This window comes from Podarcis liolepis, assembly GCF_965112155.1.
Source record: "Podarcis liolepis genome assembly, chromosome: 13".
NCBI classification, from domain to species: Eukaryota; Metazoa; Chordata; class Lepidosauria; order Squamata; family Lacertidae; genus Podarcis; species Podarcis liolepis.
The window spans coordinates 18,451,263-18,467,213 of NC_139573.1; the positions used below are offsets into that span (position 1 = coordinate 18,451,263).

Here is a 15,951-nt window from a genome sequence, read left to right on the forward strand (position 1 = left end):
GTAGGTGCAGAGAGAACAGTGGGCTGAGAGCTGGGGCACCTGATTTCCTGAGAGGGGAAGAAGAGGAGTAGATCTGGACAGGTTTGGTCTCTTAGCACATGTCCTTTTACCCCACCTCTCAATCGCAGGAACTGCTCCAGGAAGAGACGCGGCAGAAACTGAATCTGAGTTCTCGAGTCCGGCAGCTGGAAGAGGAAAAAGCAGGTCTGCTGGAGCAGCTAGAGGAGGAGGAGGCTGCCAAGGGGAACTTCACCCGCCAGATCCAGAGCTTACAGCAGCAGGTGGGAAACAGAAGTGGTTGATAGGCAGTCCTTCACCACCATACACACAGTGTGAGCCAAAAGGAAAAACCAGGTGTCATTGGCTCTCATGGGTCCACCAGAGAAGGCATGTCGGACAAGCTTTTATCTGAAGTCAATGGCTTTCTCTAAGGAGAAATGGAAAGATCAAGGCTTTCTTGCCCCCTTTCTCCCCTGTGGATTGAACTGGGGAAATGTATATCCTGGCCCAGTTCTGCCAGATCACTTTCTTTGGACCTGCACACAAAAGGGAAGAGGGACTTGGTTTCTCTGCCACCTCTTTCCTGGCACCAGGGCTTGGAAAAGTGCCCCTGCAAACGTAACTAGTTGGTGCTCCAGCCGAGGTGTGAAGTGGAAAGCGAGTTGCTGCTTTGCTCTCCGTGGGGAGAGGCAGCTCAGCTTGCCTTCCCCTTTCAGCCAGAGATTTGCTGGGAAATACGTTGAAAAATTATAACAGAACATGATATCTGGGTAAACACATGCTAGTAGAGTTCCTTTTTAAAAGAAATAAAGAAGCATCATTTTGCATCATCAGCATTTGAAGAAAGGAAGAGAGAGGGCTGATAAGGTCTGGGTGGAATTGGGGCTTTTGCTGCAGAAGCCTCTCATAAACTTGACTTCCAAAGTTCCCAACACCCCTTTGGTTAGCCTGGCGCTGTGTGGACAGTGTGTGACTTCCCCTGTGGCCATTCCGCCAGGTGATGGAGACCAAGAAGAAGCTGGAGGACGATGCTGGGGTAGCCGAAGCAATAGAGGAGGCTCGGCGCCGGGCAGCCAAGGACCTGGAGGCTCTCTCCTTGCGCTACGAGGAGCGGGTCCAGGCCTGCGACAAGCTGGAGAAAGGACGGACCCGGCTGCAGCAGGAGCTGGATGATGTCACTGTCGCCCTGGACCAGCAGCGCCAGGTGGTCTCCGCCCTCGAGAAGAAGCAGAAGAAATTCGACCAGGTGAGACCTATGTTTCCCCCATCAGGTCTTTTTGCCAATTAGTTGTTCTGCCCCTGACCCAAACTGCAGTTTCCCCCTCAGTCACTTCAGTTGACTATGTACTGCTTCCCGCCCCCCCCTGCACACAAACACCCCCCGCTCTAATTCAATTCCTAAAGGGCTAAAGATGAAAAGCGTTGTCTCAAAAACTACGCCCACTACAAGCCTTTCTTTGGCTCAGAAAAACCGTGAACTTAAATGGGTTTTTCACCTGTGATTTGGAGCTATTCCCCTCACAATGGGATCTCTTTATTCCTGTCATTTTGGATACTATTTCCCCCCACCTTCCCGTCTTTATCTTAAAGGTAACCTGCATTCCTGCATCTCTCTCTCTCTCTCTGCTGCGTCTGGCATCCCCAAAAACCCTGTTGAACCCAGTTCTCTGCTGCCCAGTCAAGGACAGCTTGGTCACTGTTTACATTGAGGCCTTTTTGTATCATTGACAGATGCTGGCTGAGGAAAAGCTGATCTCTGCCCGCTACGCTGAGGAAAGGGACCGAGCGGAAGCAGACTCCCGGGAGAAGGAGACCAAGGTGCTCTCGCTGAGCCGTGCCCTGGAGGAGGCTCTGGAGACACGGGAGGAGCTAGAGAGGCAGAACAAGCAGCTGCGGGCAGAAATGGACGACCTGGTCAGCTCCAAGGACGACGTCGGCAAGAACGTAAGGGAGCCCGGACACCTGGGTCCACTGGAAGGGAAGAGAGGGTGACAGTAGGGCAGAAATGTGCCAAGAGGTCTGGCTCTCATTATCTGAAGAAGGAGGCAGGAAGTAAAGTTTTTTCAGGCTGCCATTTCCTTTAAAACAAATTCTTCCCTCCCCACTCCTCCCTTGCAACAGCAAGACCCACAATTTGTTTATTTTTTAAAAAATGGAACCTTCAGATTTCTAAGACTCCAGCACAGTCACGAGTTTGGGAAACTCCGCGGCACATGGGAAGCCAGCCTTTCCACTACAATCCCCTCGGTGTGATCACGACACTCCACCCCTTACATCAGGGGTGTGGGACATGTGGCCCTCCACATGTGGGAGGACTCAAACTCTCTTCAGCCCCAGCAAGCATGGTCGATAACCAGGGTTGTTGGAAACTGTAGCCCAGTAATGTTGGTAGGGCCACCGGCCTCCCTGCTCCTCCTGCTTTTCTCCCCTAACACCCCACCCCACCCCCGCTTCTTCCCATCAGGTGCATGAGCTGGAGCGTTCAAAGCGGGCCCTGGAGCAACAGGTGCAGGAAATGCGAGCCCACCTGGAGGAGCTGGAAGACGAGCTTCAGGCCACGGAGGACGGGAAGCTCCGCCTGGAGGTCAACATGCAGGCCCTGAAGGCCCAGCACGAGAGGGAGCTGCAGACCCGCGACGATGCCAACGACGACAAGAAGAAGCTGCTTGGGAAACAGGTGGGGAGGGAGGCTGGGGAGGCTCAGTCCCCATCAGCCTTTGCCTAAGCGTGTGCGTGCGTGTGCCTAGAACATAAAGTGTCAAGAATAGTGGTGAAAAGGCCCATATTTGCATAAGAGGACCAGTGTGGTGCCCCAGTTAGAGGGTGGCAGACTTCGACGGATGGGTGCAAGTCGTAACCCGAATGATCTCTCACAAGGCGGTCGTGAGGCTTCATGGGAGGTGGGTGGGCAAGGTTGGATTAACCATGAAGCAAAAGAAGAATGGGCTTGGGGGGGGCACCACAGAATTTTTTCCGTTGCCAGATTTTTAACATTCAAGGTCACAAATCTCTCAGCTGAGCGTTCATTTTATCAATTGAAGTATGTTAAAAATCCCAACAGAACAGCGACGCAAAAATATGGATGCCTTATCTGTGCTAAGCAGAGAGGCAGATGTTTCTTCTCTTGAGGTTTTCTTGCTGCTGCATCCCCAGGTGCGGGAGTTGGAGGCTGAACTGGACGCAGAGAGGAAGCAACGGGCCCAAGCGCTTGCAGCCCGGAAGAAGCTGGAGCTTGATCTTCAGGAGGCGCTGGCACAGCTGGATGCGGCCAACAAGGGACGGGACGAAGCAGGGAAGCAGCTGCGAAAATTGCAGGTGTGTGGGGGGGGGAGAAGGGTGGAAGGGTTGTAGGGAGACACTGTGTCATTTTTATTTTGTAAAAAAATATCCTTACTATATTTTGAAAACTTAAGACGAGCGACAAAAGCAGCTAACAAATGTTTCTCCGCAACCAATGCAGCCAAAACAATGCACATATATAAGAAGGTGCATGAAAACTGGTCTGATAAATCTCTCCACGGATAGCTATTACAAAAATGCAACACCACTATGGCATTGTCTCCCGTATTAGGGGTTTTTGATTATTCCAATCAATATTTATATTGTAAGGGAGATGTAAAACTTTTTAAATAGTAGCTGCTTGTTTAGAGATAGCTGGATGTTGGTGTTTCGCAATAAGCGTATCTCTTGATTCTTGATACACTTGATTCTGGACAGTCACTCTGGAAGAAAAACTGAAATGCCAAGTCTGAGTGGCCAGGGGTAAAACAAACACATTATCTTTTTATGTCACTTTTATATATGCGGCGTGAGGGCCATATGAGATACTCCCTGATTGTATTATTTAGACAGTGCCCTCGATGTGCAATCTACACGGACATACAAAGACAGGATCCTGCTCCAAGGATCTCTCAGTCTAAAAATTCAGCACACAGGAGATGACTGAGAAAGCAGTGGAGGGTGGGATAAAGGGGGGGGGGGAAGGCTGTGTGACTTATTTCAACAACCCCTCCTTAGGTTTGCCCTACAGGTAGGGTAAGGGTAGCCAACATGGGAGTCCTCTGGATGTTGTTGGACTTGCAACTCCCATATCAACCCTGGCCAGCATGGCCAGTGCATTGTGGGCATTGTAGTCCAGCTACAACAAGAAGGGTCATAGCTTCCCCTACAGTAGGGTATGGGGACTAGGGCATTGCCATACAGTCACTTGCCTGGGAGGGTGGGTGTAGGTGTGTGTGTGTGTGTGTGTGTGTGTGTAATTCCTCAGCCTCCCTTATGTTCTTGGCATAAGGAGTCAAGCTTCTGCTGTTTTTTAAGCATCTTTTCCCTCCCAATTCCAGGCCCAGATGAAGGAGCTCTGGCGGGAAGTGGAGGAGGCCCGTGCAGCCCGCGAAGAGATCTTCATTCAGTCCCGCGAGAGCGAGAAGAAGCTGAAGAATCTGGAGGCAGAGTTGCTGCAGCTGCAGGAGGTGAGGGGTGAAGCTCCATGGAGCCTCCTGGAGAGGCAGCGGTGGTTGGTGGCGGGCAGATCAATTGCAGACACCCTTCCATTTTGCTGCCAGCTGGAGCCCATCTTGAGCCAGCGGAGTGGAGTCCCCAAGGCAGTTGGATCGTGCCTTGCAATCCTCCTTCTGGCAACTCCACAGCCAACCTGGTGCCAAACATACTGCTTTCCTTTCCTTTGGACCACATCAGTAGGGCCGGGGTGGGGCTTGTCGACCTCCATATACAATGCCTAGGCTTGCCACCCTGCAAATGCGGCAAAAGCAGTGTGGGAGGCAGCAGTTAGGAGTTGGAAACTCAACATGATGGGCATAAGGAGAGACCATCGTGTCTCACTGGTCAGCTACTGCCCGCTTTAAGCCAGGCAAACTCCGGTAAATAAACTGCTGACCCACCGCTGTCCGCCTGCTTCAATGGGGTTTGGACAAGCACTCGGCAAGCAGGCCAAACTTCTTTCCAGGCTGATAGGTCTCTACAGCCACAGCTGTAGTTTGACTTCAGCCAACAGGTTGACCCCCCCCCCCAAAGGCGCACTCCTCCATTGTTCCCGAGACAGACGGATGCTAACCAAACCAATGTAGTAGACAGGGGGTTGAAAGTAGGACACCTGAGACCTGGATTCAAATCCTCCCCAGCCATGAAGCTCACTGAATGACATTGGGCAAGTCATCTCTTTATAGTGGGGTCGCAAGGGCTCTTAAATTGATAAAAGTGCCAGGAGTGTTGGCACAGAATGGCTGCCATTCCTCTGCACCAGTGAGAATGTGTGTGTGTGTGTGTGTGTGTCTATATCAATCTATTTTCAAAACACACACACACACACACACACAGAGCTTGAGCCTATTCCAGGAGAATGGGTATAATAATAATAATAATAATAATAATAATTATTATTTATTATTTATACCCCGCCCATCTGGCTGGGCTTCCCCAGCCACTCTGAGTGGCTTCCAACAAAATATTAAAATACAATAGTGCGTCAAACATTAAGAGCTTCCCTAAACAGGGCTGCCTTCAGATGTCTTCTAAAAGTATGAAATGCTGCTGCTGTTTTTTAATCAGTGGGTAATGGGAAGGATACCCTCTTTCCTGTTTTGACCTGTTCCTCCCTATCCCCATCCAGCCTGCCTTCTGCTGACCTTTTCCCATCACTTGCAGGAACTGGCAGCGTCAGAGCGAGCCAAGAGGCAGGCGCAACAGGAGCGGGATGACCTGGCGGATGAGCTGGCCAATGGGAACAGCGGCAAGTGAGTGGGGAAGCCCATTTCCCATGCTCCTTTGATTCCACTGAGCATGCACAACGGACGACGGTGTTTTGTGTGAATGGGAGCAGTATGGAGGTTTTTTGCCCAAGGGACTGCTTAGTTAAGGCACTTAATCTGCTCAGCAAGCAGCCAGTATGAACGCAAAATGGTTAGCTTTCAAACATTGCTGTAGGGGGTAATTAATCTGGATCAGGGTTGCCTCTTCTAGGCTTGCCTTTTAATCTGGAATTGGCATCGTTTGTTCACTCGCTTTGTACAGAGAATCCAGATGACATGGTTTTTTTTGGGGGGTGTTCTGTGTTGTATTCATGTCCTTTATTTTCAGACGTGACCTGCTGTGGGTTTTTTAAATGTTAAAACGCAGTGGTAGCGCCATGTCCAGTGTGGATAAGCAAAATATTACTGAGGTTTTCCAGGGCTAGTGTGCCAAAGCTGCCTTTCAAGATGGGACCTCAATAAGCAAGTTCCCCTTTTTTCAGTTTTCAAGTAAAACAGCACTGTTTTTTATAAAATGGAAGCAGGGAGCAAGGAACGGACATTAGTTATCGAAGACTTCCCCCCTGCCCAGAGGAAGGAACTGACTAAGAATCAATTAAGGGGTTGTTCATCAGGTAACGCTGCTACCGCCATATTGAACAGGAAGTGATTAGAGGCTGAAGCCCATTTTGATTTTGCTTCCACCCAATTGCAGAAAAGCAGTGTCTCAGTGGCGCTAAAGGCTCTAGTCTAAATGGTGGGATGTTCCTCGGGTGGGCTTCCTCCAGAGATTATACTCTGATCAACTGCTGTGTCACGGCCCTCACCCCCAAAATTACGCCCCCTCAGGTCTGCTCTCATGGATGAAAAGCGCCACCTCGAGGCCAGGATCGGTCAGCTGGAGGAAGAGCTGGATGAGGAGCAGAGTAACATGGAGCTCATGAACGACCGATACCGCAAGCTCAGCATGCAGGTGAGTTCCCCCATCCCTTTTTTGGAGCAGGCCCTCTTATGGCATGCGCTCCCTGGCCCTGTAGCTCTGAAACCGCCTCCTGACACACACATACACACACCCCATCTCCCGTGTCCTCTCTGCAGGTGGAAACGCTCACCACAGAGCTGGCAGCGGAGCGCAGCTTCTCGCAGAAGGCCGAGAACGCCCGGCAGCAGCTGGAGCGCCAGAACAAAGACCTGAGGGCCAAGCTGGGAGAGATGGACTCCTCTGTCAAGTCCAAGTACAAGATGGCCATCGCAACCCTGGAGTCCAAGGTGGCCCAGTTGGAGGAGCAGTTGGAGCAGGAGTCCAGGTAGAGCCCTGGGATCCAAGGTGGCAAATACACCCGCACAAACACCCCCACACCCAGTGCTTTGAGCTGGTGTGGTACTGAGTGGTTAGAGCACTGGACATAGTGCAAAATGAGACAAGGAGACTGTATGCTCCCCGCCCCTTATGACAAACAGCTTTAGATTGGACAGATTTATTGTTCATTTATTTATTACATTTATATACCACCTTTATATACTCTCCAGGGACGCGGGTGGCGCTGTGGGTTAAACCACAGAACCTAGGGCTTGCTGATCAGAAGGTCAGCGGTTTGAATCCCTGTGACGGGGTGAGCTCCCGTTGCTCGGTCCCTGTTCCTGCCAACCTAGCAGTTCGAAAGCACGTCAAAGTGCAAGTAGATAAATAGGTACCGCTCCGGTGGGAAGGTAAACGGCGTTTCCGTGCGCTGCTCTGGTTCACCAGAAGTGGCTTAGTCATGCTGGCCACATGACCCGGAAGCTGTACGCCGGCTCCCTCAGCCAGTAAAGCGAGATGAGCGCCGCAACCCCAGAGTCGGCCACAACTGGACCTAACGGTCTGGGGTCCCTTTCCCTTTTTATATACTCTCCAGGTGGTGTACATGGTTCTCCCCTCCTCATTTCATCCCCACAACCACCCTGGGGGGGGAGGGTTAGCCTAAGAGTTAGAGGGCTTCATGGGGGATTCGAACCCTGGTCTCCCAGGTCCTAGTCCGGTACTCTTTTAACTGTTACACCAGACTGACACTAAATAGATTTAGGCTGGATAAACAGCACAAAAGGGGGTGTTTTAAACTCCCCCTTTGTTCAGCACCACTCTCCTGCGGTCCCATTGAATGACAAACAAGACAAAAAAAACGAGTGGGAGATCTCCTGGTGTCTCTTCTAACATGGCCTGCATTGATGTGTCCTGGGTTCAAATCTCCGCCCCACTGCAAAGCTTGCCAACTCAGCTAATGCGACTTGGCTTAATCTCCCTCAAGGGTTGCTGTAAGGATAGGGTTGGGGGAACACCACATATAACACCACCTTGACCTCTTTGGGAAAAGGATGGAATAAAAGTGTAGTGTTAATATACACATGAAATGTATCGTGTATATATACTGCTCTAACATGGGCTTCCAGTATTCTCCCACCTAGTTTACTGATTAAATTTCACCTTGCTTATTTCTAGGGATGGGGCAACATCAAAGGTTCCCAGGCCATTAATTAGGGCTCTCCTCCACATTTTCCACTTTTTAAAAAATTTATTTTTCTGATTTGCACAAACTGCCTATCTTTCTCTGTCTTGCTAGCTATGTTGCAGGGAGAGCTATGGGGAAAACTCTTATAGTGAAGACTAGGACCATGAGTGAATTTGCAGTGGGAATGGACAAATAAACATTAAGTATTAATTTCTTCAAAGTAGAGGTGGCCACTTTAAGCATGTTTATCAAAAAGTATGAGCAGACGTTGACATGTAGAACAGCCCTAAGGAACGTGTCGTCATATCTAATCTCCTGAGGAATGGATACAGTTGGAAAAATAGCCTAACCTAGATAAAGGCACCCCAGCTTCCCCCTAAGCAATGCTGGGTCCAGGCACATCCCCAGACTAAAAAATAACTCTTTCCCACCCACACCCACCCTGATTCCTCCCTATATTTTCTGTTTTTTTAGGGAGAGGATTCTATCAGGGAAACTTGTGAGGAGGGCAGAAAAGAAACTCAAGGAGGTGATTCTGCAAGTGGATGAAGAGAGGAGGAACGCAGATCAGTACAAAGATCAGGTATGGCCAAGACGTCTGTGTCATTTTGAGCCCTGGGACATATTTTCAGTGCTTGGGACTCATCTATCAGAAATGTTGAAGAAATAGTCAACAAAACCTCTGAGCATGTGCAAAACACCTGCCCTCACCATTTATAAGTTTTCCAGGGCAAGGCTTGCAACTTCAGGGCACGCTTGAACCCTGCCATCTTTTTCCTTGATGCTAGATTTTCAGGCTGTTCTGCATGGACCTATTTTTCAGATGCATACTGTTTTATTTATCTTTTTAGCCTTTGTTTTCCTTTGTTTTTCCCTAAAAATAAACAAATATTTAGAAATTAAGCAGCCACACAGTATTTAAAACACCCCCCCACCCCCGTTCTGCATCTTGACCTCAGTGACTTTGTTTCCTTAAGTCATAAAAACAGGCAGGTGAGATGGTGGCTCAGTAGCCATATTGAACTTAACGCATGTCAAGCTGCCTGGAAGATTTGCATGCCTTGAGGATCCAGTCTTCTGCTCACCTTAGACCTCTCTCTCCCTCTCTGTTTTCTGGTAGGTTGAAAAGAGCCACCTGCGGCTAAAACAACTCAAGCGGCAGCTCGAAGAAGCGGAAGAGGAGGCCTCGCGGGCCAACGCCAGCCGCCGCCGCATGCAGCGTGAACTCGAGGACGTCACTGAGTCAGCCGAGTCCATGAATCGCGAGGTGACCAGCCTGCGGAATCGTCTCAGGTGAGCAGGGTTATTATGGATGAGCGGGGGCTTGGCCTGGGTGGGATCCGGGCGCAGGACGCTTCTTCAAGATTCAGACCCTCCGCCATATGCCTTGTGACTAGTTCCTAGCCTTAGGGACGGAGGAGGCCTTAGACCAATGGCCCATCTTGCTCATCATTGCCTTCACTGTTGGCTGTGCCTCTCCAGGTTTTCAGGCCATCAGGGGATGCCCGCGATTGAATTTGAGACGTTCTGCCTGCAAGGCAGATGCTCTGATCCCAACAGCTAGTTGAGAGTAGATTGCCCCTGCCTTGTATGTCCCCCATGTCTTCCTGTCCCCACATGCCCTTTAGATGCTCCCCTTTTTGTCTCTTTTTCTTTTGCTGTTCTCATATCTCCATAATCCCTAGACCTGGATTAAACATGATGATCAATATGCTGCAGAATATAGCTTCAGATAGGGTTGCCACATTTCAGAAAGTGAAATTTGCCCAGAAAGCTAACTACCGACACAGGCTACCATATGTCCGGATTTCCCCCAGACATTTCCGCAATTTCCGCCCGGATGCTGTTTGCAAGGGCTGAATACCGGCTATGCCCGTGAAATTCTGGACGTGTGGCAGCCCTGGCTTCCGGTAAATGTTTATCACAGTCATGACCACAGAGAGACAAAATGGCTAGAGTGGCACTCACACAGCCTGGGAAAATGAGAAGCTGCTGTTGGCCATGGTTGTCTCTGTGGGGTTGCCCAGTGCATCGTTCCATCCCTTGGCATCTCAGCATAGGTTGCCTTGGAAATTAGAGGAGAAAGCTGATGCAGAAAGTCTCCCCTACACGCCCACACAAAACGGATCCACACTGGATAACTAGAACCTTTAGAATATGCCTGCACTAGAAAAACATGCAGTTATTTTAAACGGTTCTGGCCCAACTCGCTCCACGCTGCAGGCAGGCTCCTCCTGCTGCTCCCTGGCACAAGAGGTGGGGAACTGGAGCCAGACAGTGGCCTGGAACTTTGATTTCCTGTAGGCCAGATTTTATACTTGTTTTCAATAATGTTAAATCAATTGGTTGAAATCCTTTTTCTGCTTTGCAGAGACAGCCCAGGTTTTAGTACCACCTCTCTTCCATGGGGGCGGGTGGGGACTCAGAACCCTATTTCAAGGCAGCGGTAGATAGAGATCCTGGAAGCTACAGTTTTAAAGCCTTCGCTCCCTAATATCTCTGAGCATTTTCAGCCCCCTCGTAACAGTTGTGTTTCCAAGCACAAATCCCAATTATCCCCTGGTTCTTCAGCCCGGGAACCTAGGGAACCCAACTCGCTTCCCTATCCTGTTTATACTTTTTCCTGACTTTCCCCGTCTCTTTGCATGTGGAGTTCTTTCCAGATCATCCGTTCATGCTTGCACCGCTCTCTCTCTCTTTTTCTTTGTCTCTGTTTACATCCCATCTTTTTCTCGGCCCAACAGCAAGTTAGAACGCCGTCAGCGGAAGTACGTTCTCACTCCCCTGTTGTTCTGCATGTGTGTGCTGTGCAGTTTCGGAGTGTGTGTGTCTGTGCCCACGCACGTGCAGTTGCCGCACAGCAGCTCCTGGCTTCCCCCCTCCTGGTTAAGGGCTGGAACAGATTTGTCATGGGAGATCCGCATTCTGATTTCCTCCCTTCCGCTGTGCACACACCACGTGACTCCCCCCCTCCGAAGAATCCTGGGAACTGTAGGGTTTTTTGGTTTTTTTTAAAAAAGGACTGCTGGGAATTGTAGCTCGTCTGAGAGCAAACTAGAGTTCCCAGGATTCGTTGTGGGGGAGCAATGTGCTTTAAATGTGCAGTGTGGCTCCTACTCTTGACATTCTGACCACTACACTGTGATTTTTGTGTGTGATGTGGCCGTAATTGCCTTTTTGCCCATCCCTCCAGCAATACTTAATAGCATGTTGTGAGCAGGAAGCGGGGGGGGGGGGGGAGAGAGCTGTAAAACAGGGGAGAGCTGAGCACCAGCTCTGTCATTGTTTGGAGATCTGACCCTGGATTTCGCCCTGCCATGCCTGTTTCTGCCCTGATGGCTGCTATAGAGAGGAGTGCTTGCTGACATCCCTGGCAACTTTTGACTCTCAGTTAAGGGAGCGCTTCTAGCTGGAGGGGGTGTGGGCAGGGGAGTGCTTCTACTGTGAAGGCGCTTGCTATGGACGTGAGCTTCCAGCTGCCCCCGTCCCAGGAAGAGGGGACAGGAAAAAGCCCCCAGTAAGGCTTCTCTCTTCTCTGTAGGCAAGGTGTGCTTGTTGTAACCTTGGTAGGCCCACTTTTTCTATCCAAAGAACTTCCAGCTACCCAGAGTGATGTAGGTGAGCGAGAGAGCGAGAGCAGACCCTGCGGGCACTTTCTCCCCAAGCAATAGCTGCTGCTCTCTTGGCAATCGTACCATCATCCACATGATTTCCAAATCGAAAGAGGCAAAACGAAAGGGGAGGGGGAGAATCCAGAATTAGATGGTCCATTTAGAAATGCCACAGATGGTTTGCAGAAGGCGGGAACTTAGGGTTGCCCTTGCAGTGATGTCCTGGGCGGCATTTAGCAGGTGAGGCTGATGCCAGTAGATAATTCAGAAAGCCTCTTGGCAGAATGCAAGCACAGTTGCGCTTGCCCAAAAGGGAAGTACCACCGTTTCTTAGCAAGGATGCTCTGGGGATGCGGGCAGTGGTGAAACGGATGCCCTGTCCCTTGCATCTCTGTGGTGCAAGCTCAGCATGGACCGTTCTGAGTGGCAGCTTTGGCACAGATTTCAGCGGGGCAGTCGGGGCAGCATTGGGAGTGAGTGCACTAGGCAAGGAGCTTGCCACTTCTGCAGGCTCCAGCAAAATAAACAGGGGTCAGAAGAGGCTTCCGGTTGCTGGAAGGCCACTGTGCAGTGTGGCCGTAGAAATGTTTGCTGGAGGGAGATGCTTGAGTTGCGCCAGAACAGGACTAGGGGGCAGTGGCCCTCCTGATATTGTTTGGGCTGCAGCTCCCATCATCCCATTGGCCATGCCAGCGGGGCCTGGTGGTGCTTGGCAGCCCAATAACACCTCCCAATGCCTGTGCTAGGGGCATCTGCCAATCCCAGCTTAGGGAGTTGAGTACCTGGGAGCATGGCTAGCTTTTGTGGGGTGGGGTTGATACCCAAATGCCCGCTGCGGTGCCAATACAGATTCCGTTTTCCCTTTTCATCGCAGACGCACCCCTCTGAGCTTCACCACCCGAACCGTGCGGCAGGTGTTCCGCCTGGACGGCGTCTCAGACGAGGAGACCGAAGACCCGGAGAGCGACTCTCCGTCTGCAAACCACCAGCCTCCTCCGCCGCTGACGCCCTCTCAGGGGCAGCAGCCGGCCCCCCCTGCGGAGCCAGCCCAGACTGAATGAGGCAGGGATGTCAGACCCCAGGAGGTGGGGGGGTGGATCTCAAGACCAGGGGCGGGGAGTAGGAACCCCAACCTTGCTACACTGTCTGACGTGTATACAAAAAAAGGAACCCCCTCCCTACACTTGCCCCCACCCTCCGGCTTCTCTTTCAAGGGTCTCCCAGGTCTCCTGTCAGGCTGCACTTTAATATCAACCACGCCTGAGGGGTGGGAAATCTGGGAGGAGGGAGGTTCAGGGGTCAGGATTTTAACTATATCCCTTTAAAAAGAAAAAGGAAAATCCAACTCTCAAATAGCCATTGCTTCTCCAGCACCTTTTCTCCCCCCCCCCCATCCAAAACCCTTCTTTCTCTTCTCTCCTCCCAGCTCTAGTACCGATATATAGATATAGAGAACTCCTTGCCCACCACTAAGGAAAAATATACATATCAAAGGTCGGGCATCGAAGTGGCAAATGTACACAGACTGGGGTGTGGAAGGGATGGCTCTATGCAGCCCTGCTTCTCGGGGTTCATGCAGCGATCGATCTCCTTGCCTGGCACCCAAATGCACCCAAGCCCCGGATGGAGACAGCTGCTTTCTCGCAGGGAGACCCTTTGCTCTCAGTGCTGAGGGGCAGCTGTGTCGGTGTCTCCATCTCGTCTCCTTGCCTTCCTGTTCCCCTTCTTCCCAGGGGGTGATGGGGGAGCTGGAGGAGTGAGTCCTTGGGATGCCTTCACATAAAGGATACATGTGGAGATTTTTTTATCATCTCTGGAAGGCGGCTTCTCTCCAGCACACCTTAGCCTGCTGGAGTTACTCTCTGGACCTCCCACCTGCCTTTCACACCTGCCCAGACTGTGGGCAGAGGAAGATGCGGAATGAACTGGAAACCATTCATCTCAGCCTGCCTTCTCTCGTTTTTTTGGACTGGGATTTGGATCTCGCCCTCTCTGCATATCGTTGTCAGCAGCCAAGAGCACTTTGATCTCCTCCTTCTTCTCTTCTCTTGCCACCATCCCTAAACCTGCTGTGGTGGTGGGTTGCGTGAGGAAGCCAGGATTTGCAAACCCTGTAGATTCAATAGCAACGACAGGCCACAAGCTTGCCAGCCTTTGCTTTTGCACCTGATCATTCTTCCTATTCCTGTATGGCTCCTTACCAGAATTCAAGCTCTGCTAAAAAAAAAAAAAGACCCCAGAAGCTTGAGGCAGGCAGTTGAGTTAACAATGCAAAATATGCCTACAATGCAGAAATCATATTGATTTACTGATGGGATTTGAACTCTGGTGCAGAAGCTGTGGGTTAGCACAAAGAATGAAGAAAGTGCTAACAGTAATAAGCAGCTGCTTCCAAACTGTCCTCGTTTCCTCTTTCGCTGAAACACCAGGATATGCTTTTGGTATTTGGGGGGAGGGGGGTGATCTTCCCCCAAATCCTACTGTGAGGCTGGGTTCACAAGCAGCTTCATTGCTTGCAATGAATTCTGACCCTCGCTCACCTTCACCTGTTTTAGGAGCAACAACTTTGCTTTTCTCTCTCAAAGTCTCGGCACTGCTTATCTCCACTATGCAGGGCCAGTTCATACACAGCCATGCTTGAAAACTGCATGAGTGTTGGTTGCCACAGTTGTAAATCTGGGAGTTTCAACTGCTTCCACGTATGAACATACAGATGGCGTGTGAAGCAGTCCTTATCTCAAGGTGCAACAGGCAAGCTAAGAGTCCCTAATTATCCAGGGGCTCTTTTCTTTTTTGCTCACTTTGGTTTCTGATTTTAATTCCTTAACAAGGGTGCACAAAGGAGCTCCTTCCCCTTATTCAGTTGGGCAAGGCTCTGACAATGAGCTGTCTTTTGCCCCAAACGTGAGAACGTGCAACCCAATTCTATGCATGTCTACTCAGAAGCAAGGCCCACTGTGTTCAAGGGGGCTTCCTCCCAGGTAAGTGCCCGTAGGGTTTCAAGCTTGGTAATATAAAGCACTTTTAAGTATATGCAAAGGGTTTTACATTTGGGCGCTATAACCTTGCAGCAGATTGACTTCACCCCCAAAGGTGTTTTTCTCCACTGTCTCCTGAGGCAGACGGATGCCAACAATTTACATCCATTACTTTGGAATAGATCCATTGTGCACCTTATATAAGCTAACAGCAGATGAGCAGAGTGAGACCAAAAAACAATAATCCAGATTGTTCCTGCACCTAAGACGTGTGGAGAACCTTTAGTACCCTCCAGATGTTGATATACTACGTTTCCCATCATTCCTGGAAGTTGTACTTAAGCAACATCTGGAGGGGAGGGCAAAGGTTCCCCATGCCTGCCTTGTTAAGGAGTTCAAAAGGAAGGGTTTGCAAATCCTAGCTTGGACTCAAAATATAAACATCCACGTGTGCCTGGTCCTAAAGCTCCAGGAACTGGCACTGGGGGTGGGGTGGGGTCTGTCTTTCTAAATATATATATATTTGAATAATTATTATTTTTTTGCATGGTGGTTTCTTGTCTTAATTTGTTCTAATTCTGTATTATTATTATTTGTTTCTAACAAAAGCATTTTATTCCAAGCGACTTGATTTTGTTTTTTCTCAAACCCAGGGGGTTTGCGTTTTTTTAAAAAAATCTTTTTGTCCCCCCTTCTCCCCACCCTACCATTGCTGACTTGGATCTGTTTGGAGTTTCTTATCCTGATGTAAAGGGCCATAGCAATTATCCTGCTCCTTTTTTTGTTAAAAAAAAAAGAAAGAGAAAAAAAAGAATACTTTTTAAGAAAAAGTATGTCTTCTATTAAAAACTCATCTCGAATTGCCAGTCTTCTGCGTGAAATGTTATTTGTTTTTGTTAATGAATTGTTGGTTTGGGAGGGGCGCGTTGATGCCATGCTGCTACATATTGTCAAAGATCTTGCCTGCAAGGCTGGAATTCTGGAGCTGTGTATTTCTGGGGGTAACTTTAAACTGTGCAAATACAGTCAGTTGCCCATTCCTGCAAAGTCTGGGTTGCCAGACAGCCAAGCCACCCAGGGGTGGGGAAGTGGTAATTGTGGTGTGTTTTTGTACAGCAGGTCAGATTATCTA

The 15,951-nt window shown here is 49.9% G+C and overlaps 1 protein-coding gene across 31 annotated transcripts in view; it reads left to right on the plus strand.

The window, feature by feature from the left end:
- LOC310690430 (uncharacterized protein) overlaps positions 1-15,685 on the plus strand; it is a 62,370-nt gene extending 46,685 nt beyond the window's left edge. For 19 of the 31 annotated variants that reach the window (XM_083469303.1, XM_083469284.1, XM_083469306.1 and 16 more), the window contains 13 exons: positions 129-281; positions 998-1,246; positions 1,732-1,944; positions 2,465-2,677; positions 3,154-3,315; positions 4,341-4,469; positions 5,662-5,750; positions 6,594-6,717; positions 6,843-7,051; positions 8,705-8,813; positions 9,351-9,523; positions 10,975-10,998; positions 12,716-15,685. In XM_083469303.1, the coding sequence (XP_083325429.1) occupies positions 129-281; positions 998-1,246; positions 1,732-1,944; positions 2,465-2,677; positions 3,154-3,315; positions 4,341-4,469; positions 5,662-5,750; positions 6,594-6,717; positions 6,843-7,051; positions 8,705-8,813; positions 9,351-9,523; positions 10,975-10,998; positions 12,716-12,902 (2,034 nt within the window). In that variant the 3' untranslated portion in view covers positions 12,903-15,685. The remainder of the gene's footprint in view (positions 1-128; positions 282-997; positions 1,247-1,731; positions 1,945-2,464; positions 2,678-3,153; positions 3,316-4,340; positions 4,470-5,661; positions 5,751-6,593; positions 6,718-6,842; positions 7,052-8,704; positions 8,814-9,350; positions 9,524-10,974; positions 10,999-12,715) is intronic. The other 12 variants (XM_083469289.1, XM_083469294.1, XM_083469297.1 and 9 more) reach the window with 1 other exon arrangement.
- The last annotated feature ends 266 nt before the right edge of the window (positions 15,686-15,951 follow it).